The sequence below is a fragment of the Egretta garzetta genome, unplaced genomic scaffold (genome assembly GCF_000687185.1).
Source record: "Egretta garzetta isolate BGI_Z169 unplaced genomic scaffold, ASM68718v1 scaffold1063, whole genome shotgun sequence".
In the NCBI taxonomy this organism is placed as follows: Eukaryota; Metazoa; Chordata; class Aves; order Pelecaniformes; family Ardeidae; genus Egretta; species Egretta garzetta.
The window spans coordinates 172,044-177,567 of record NW_009259103.1 but is presented as its reverse complement, the minus strand read 5'-3'; the positions used below and the strand labels follow the sequence as shown (position 1 = coordinate 177,567).

At 53.5% G+C, this 5,524-nt stretch overlaps 1 protein-coding gene and 1 non-coding gene across 2 annotated transcripts in view; both read right to left on the bottom strand.

Moving 5' to 3' along the window:
* Positions 1–5,524, bottom strand: part of UBAP2L (ubiquitin associated protein 2 like) — a 28,209-nt gene that overhangs the window by 1,867 nt on the left and 20,818 nt on the right. Inside the window, exons 19-24 of the mRNA XM_035890825.1 lie at positions 4,712–4,907; positions 4,521–4,609; positions 3,799–3,852; positions 3,062–3,143; positions 1,411–1,628; positions 1,217–1,322 (exon numbers count right to left, since the gene is read on the bottom strand). Of these exons, the coding sequence (XP_035746718.1) occupies positions 1,217–1,322; positions 1,411–1,628; positions 3,062–3,143; positions 3,799–3,852; positions 4,521–4,609; positions 4,712–4,907 (745 nt within the window). The remainder of the gene's footprint in view (positions 1–1,216; positions 1,323–1,410; positions 1,629–3,061; positions 3,144–3,798; positions 3,853–4,520; positions 4,610–4,711; positions 4,908–5,524) is intronic.
* On the bottom strand, positions 3,243–3,377 carry LOC118451924. The gene has a single exon (XR_004841512.1). It is a non-coding gene; the product is annotated as a small nucleolar RNA SNORA58 (small nucleolar RNA).

Here is a 5,524-nt window from a genome sequence, read left to right as displayed (position 1 = left end):
AGCCACTGGTTCAGCACGAGCCACTGCCACAAACGCCAGCATTAGGTGGTGGAAAGCTCCAGCGGCCCAGCAGCCAGGTAAGGTTTGGGGACGGACATCGTCTTAGGAAGCAGGGTCTTGGCAAGGCCAGGCTGCAAAGGGCCCGTACAAGCCTAAGTTCTTTTGCTCTGGACATGAGCAGTTTCCAAATGCCTCCAGAAACAAATTTAGGGGCCTGCTGTCACCCAGAGAAATGCCCATTTTTTGAAAAGCCCAGAAAATAGCAACTCTGAGAAGAGCTGGGGGGATGCAGCAGACAGACAGGGGAACAAACTCTCAGCAAGAACGGCCAGAGAGCTCATTGGCTGTAAAACAGGCAACTGCACGTAAAGGCAACTCAGCTGTGGGCTGGGATGGTTGCGGCGACAACCGGCAACACTGGCACACAACCCGCATGTGATGCTGGCTGTTCCTCAAGGCGGTGGTGCTGAGGAAAGCCTCAGCAATCATTTCAGGCCCAGAAAAATGTGTTGAGATGAAAGAGGTTTCAAAAGACTCAGTACCAGGTGACCTGGTACAGGGCTGAAGTGTCTTTGCAACGAGAAAAGTGTCTTGAAGGGCTCTAATGTAGTGAAAAAAGGCACAACAGGAGCCTAAAGGCTGGAAGTCGGACCCAAATGCAGGCCCTTTATAGGCAGCCAGACATCAACCAGTGAAACCCAGTACAGAGACAAGTGACAGGTTCACGACACTCTTGCATCTTTGGATCAAGGAGGACGCCTCTAGAAAGCACACATCTGCCATCACAAGGGCCAAACAAGTTCCCAGGCTCAAATCTGGAATAATTATTGTTCTATTGATCATGTACAGACAGTAAAAAAAACCAAAATCCAACCCAAAACACTCCCCCACACACCAAAAAAACCAAACCCCAAACAATCCAGCAGCTTAAGCCCTCCGATGTGAGTCCAAGGCCCCGGCCATCCAACTGCTGGGCACAGAGGAGGGTGTGAAGTGCTCCGCACTCCTCAAACCCGCTCCAGATCCCGGATGCAGAGCAAGCCTGGGCCTTTTTCCAAGGAGAAAGAAATGACCCTCGAGTTGCACCATGGCCATTTTCCTCCCTTACGGCTGGAGGCAGTAAGACTGCAGTCCCCTTACATGGCCAGCGAGATCATGAACAAGCCCTGCCACTGTTGGTAGCCGCTGCCGAGAACGATGCTGCCAGGTCTCTTACCAGTGCTGTATCCGTGAGAGCCATAGCCACTGGGCTGCTGGAAAGGGGTTGCTGATGCGTTGACGCTGACATTCACACCATGCTGCTTGGAAGAGGTAGGAGCAACCTACAGAAAGGAGAGAAGCAGAGTGAGGAGAAGCTTCACCGCGTCACTCTCCCGCCTGAATTCCACGTCCTGCTTCTGGGAAACTCACAGGGAACACGGCGGGCCCGTACTGGAAGGTGCTGGGGAGCCCTGGTACCCCTGTGTAGTACGGCAGACTGGTGTAACTGTAGCCAGGAGGCAGCGCTGGGTTCAGGAACGTCTGCTGCGTGGTGTGGTGGGTCTGGGTCTGGCTCTGCTGAGGCTGGGCCAAAGTCGTTGCAGGAGCGGGGGAAGAGGCGTCACCTCGGCCAAATTTTGTTAAGTCACCTGGAATACAAGAGTTGAAAGGAGACTGAAGAACGTGTCAAATCCTGGCCCGAATCCAGCTCAGCCCCAAAGGTGACCCAGCCTTTTCCTCAACAGTAACTTGGATCAATCCCCCCTCTCCCTACAGCTACTACTGCAGCCCCGCAAGCCCTCAGACCCTCATGTAAGGGTAAGCTGTTAATTGCTCTCCTCATCCCCAAGAGGAGGAATTCAGAGGGGAATGGAAACCCCCAGCAGCAGTGCTGCACCCCCTGACGCCAGCCTGCGATCCGGCACTGGATAACCCTGCCGCTGGCCGCCTGCGCGGCAACAGAGCCCAGATGCCAGAGCTCTCCCTAAGCCCTCTCCGAGCATCAGCAGCAGGCCTGAACACAGCTCAACTCCCTCCAGAGCCAGGCTGGAGGCCAGGGGGCCCTGTCCCACCAGCAAACAGCTCCTCACCAAAGGGGCGAGCCAAATATCTTCCAGCTGAGGATGTGTGAATAGCCCCTTTTTACAGCAGGGCTCACACCTCCCTCTCTCTTGCTGGTGGCACAGAATCAAATGCTGCTGCAGAGACCCAGCAGCCCACAGAGAGTACTCGGAAATATCGCTTCCTCCTCTCGGCCTGGGCACTGCGCGAGGGCTTGGCTGCGGGGAAGCTGCCTTTGCTGCTCTTTATCAGCACCTGCTTGGCTCTTCCATGCAAACACTCTCCCTATTCAGAGCTCACACAGTAAGCCCAGTGAATTTCTTAGTGCTGCCCCAGCTCACGGGCGAGTCCAGGATAGCCACAAACATTAATTATCACTGATGTTAACTTGGCAAACTACGCAGGCAACGCTGCTGCACTCTGAGCTTGGGATTTCAGCCTCAGCGTGCTGTGCAAAAGCACTTCCAAACAAACAAGCTCCTGCGGAAGCAGGGGAGAAGCGGTGCTAGAAAAAAAAAGAGCGATCCACAAAGTGCAACAATTCCTAAAGTACGTGAGAGCTCAGCACAGCCACTGCCCACAAACACACCTACCCAGGTCAGTGAGAGACCAGCCACCCACCAGGCGTTTGGTTTGAATCTGACAGATCCTAAATGCCCCATTTTCTTTCTCCGTGAGACTGTCCAATAGATAAACCCAACTTAATTTCTCGAGATTTTGTCTGTCTCTGTATTTTCATGCAGAAGCATTGCTTAACCCCTGCCTCACCACGACCTGAAAAGCAGTTCCCCAGTTTTCTGCCTCATGGATTCCTTCAGCCCCTCCTCGCTCCCTTTCCAACTGCCGCATTCTATTTGTCCACATCTTCCCAGTAACAAGCCTCAACACGACCAGATGCTCAAAGAGAAGTCAAGAATTTAGCCACTGAGAAACATGCTCCAGACCAAAGGCAGTGTGGGAGGCTGGTGCAGCAGCACGAACGCCTGACGGGACACGCAATCAGAGCAGTCTTTTTCCCTACCAGAGTATGGATTGCTGCTCAGGCTGCCATCTCTTCCAGTCAGCGGGGTGGTGGGTATAGGGAATGGGATGCTGTAGTAATCCTGAAGGATAAAAACAAAAGGAGAAGTTTTATGAGCTCTGTCCAAAGATGCAAAGCAGTATCTTTTGGAGAAGAGGTATTTCTGGACTGCAGCCACTAGATATGTTGGAGTATTGCAGTTCAATCAGCCACATCACAGCTGATCACAGCCTACAGCAACCCCAGGTTTTTGTAGCATGCACCATCCCCCTCGTCTGGCTATTAGGAGAACCAGATAAGGTCTACTGGTATGCGGTCCTGGACTTTCCCTTCCACTTCACAACACAAGGGACACATGTTGTATTGCTAAATAAAACCCATTCTCATCAAAGTATTTCGCCACTGCCTCTTTCAGCGATCAGAGGCGAGTAGCTGCAACAGCTCCTCGCACCACCCTCGGGCAGAACAGCTCTGCCTGCTGTAGCTTCCTCGGCCCCTAGCCCCGCCATCGATACCGCTGTCGGAGTAACCGTGCTCCTAACTCCCCAAGCGCAAAGGAGCAACCGATGAACTCCTCACTGCTGCCGCGGAGAGGTGCGTCTGTTCAGCACCCTGTTTTGCCAGCTCTTCAGGACTCCCTCAGAGCCTGACCTGTCCGTACACCCAACGCACGCAGCACCGGCACACGCTGTTAGACCTGTGGAAGCGGTGTGTCCGTGTCTGTCTTGAGTACTCACCAATGGGAATCTCGTCTGGAGCATTTGCAAGTCGTCATATCCATACACCTGTGGCTAGAAAAAGAGCAGGAGATTATGTTAGGGATAAAGACACTTGTCTAATTCTAGTTGAAGCATTTAGATAAACATTAGATAAAGCCTGAAGCAGACTATCAGGATCTATGCGATTACCTAGGTGCAAGCAACCAGCATTGATGACCACGAGACTGCCAAAAGCGTTTTTATGAGCTACTCAAACGAAGAGCGAGCACCAACGCCTCGCACCGCTGCTCTCAACCACAAAGGCAATTTCCCTCTAGAAATGATTCCAAGACCAAAAGCTGGCCTCGCCTTCAGAAGAAGGCTGTGACCCACCCCTGGACTTTGTGGCAGTCGCCACCCTTGTTCCGACGCTTTGGCCTTTGTCACACCATGTTGCTAATACAGCTCCACACTTCCCTGAGCCGTGCTCCAACTAAGGGCTGTTCCTCCCCAAAGGTTGGGGAGGCTGTAGAGAGCAGGCAGACAGAATCTGCTTGGGGGTAACCAGAATTACAGATGTTTACCCCCACGGGCACAGGGATTTCCTCTGCTACTGTTTTACGGAAAACAGCAGGTCCAAACTCTTCCCATTCCAAGGCAGCCCTGCTGGGCTGATGTTTCTGGATAATCTCCTATGAGGACAGAGCTAGGAGGGATCTAGTGGCATGACATGGCTGCAAAGAGCCGGTCGTCCCACTCACCGGATAGGCATGTAGCAACCCTGGAGCCATGATGTATGGATTAGGCAACAACGGTGGGACTCCAGGAGGGAGATTGGGAGGGGCTTTTCCTGAAAAAGGAAGAGAAAGGAAAAGTTCCATGGTGAAGCAAAGAGCAGAAGCTGTCTCTCTTAGCCCCACCCTGCCCCGTTTAGTGGTACCCAGGAAAGTACCTGATGTTGTTGCGACGGAGCTGCGAGTCGAGGCCGTCACCGTGGAGTTACTACTGAGGCTGAGGCCCAGGCTGCTGACACTGCTGAGGCTGGATGAAACGCTTACGACTGGCGGGGCGGCTGACACTGTGCTGGAGGAGGTGGAGAAAGTGCTAGCAGAAGAATGGAGGCTTGCTTCACTCTCCACATTGAAGAGAATTAGGGGACGAGGCAGATGTAACTGTGCGCAGAAATATTGCGGGATGCTGTCTATGCAAAATATTGTGCGGCTCCGTCTGCACCCGGATGCTCCCGAGAGCCTGCAATGAACTCGGCTGCTGCAGGCTACGAAGAAACCTGCTTTGCATCTGGCTGAAGTCCAAAGTCCTGATAGCAGCCAACCCCTAATGCTTCCAAGCCTCTCACATGGCTGTGTCCCAACACGTCTGTCTGCTGGGAGAAGCAGGGCCTGAACGCTGCATTTGCGGCAGGGGGGTTTATTCTGCTGCCAAAGCCAATACCCAGGGACTCCGTACTGCAGGAGCTCCTGCAGTATCTACGTTCCAACAGTGACACTCCATCAGCTACCAGTTTGCTCTGACATCTGGTTGCAACTCCGCAGCGCTTTCAAGAGCTGTTACAGGCTCGAAACCAGCCGCTGCTATGTCTGAAAGAGCCAGGGTGTCAAAAGCCTCGCACCAGAGGTGCATAGACTGTGTTCTGACACAACCCCGTTCTCTCTCCGCACAACACCCACGCTCCTGCAGGACAACCAGCAGCCTGGCAGCTCCCGTCACAACCGCAGACCCCGCTGGCCGCACACCCGAGGGTGGG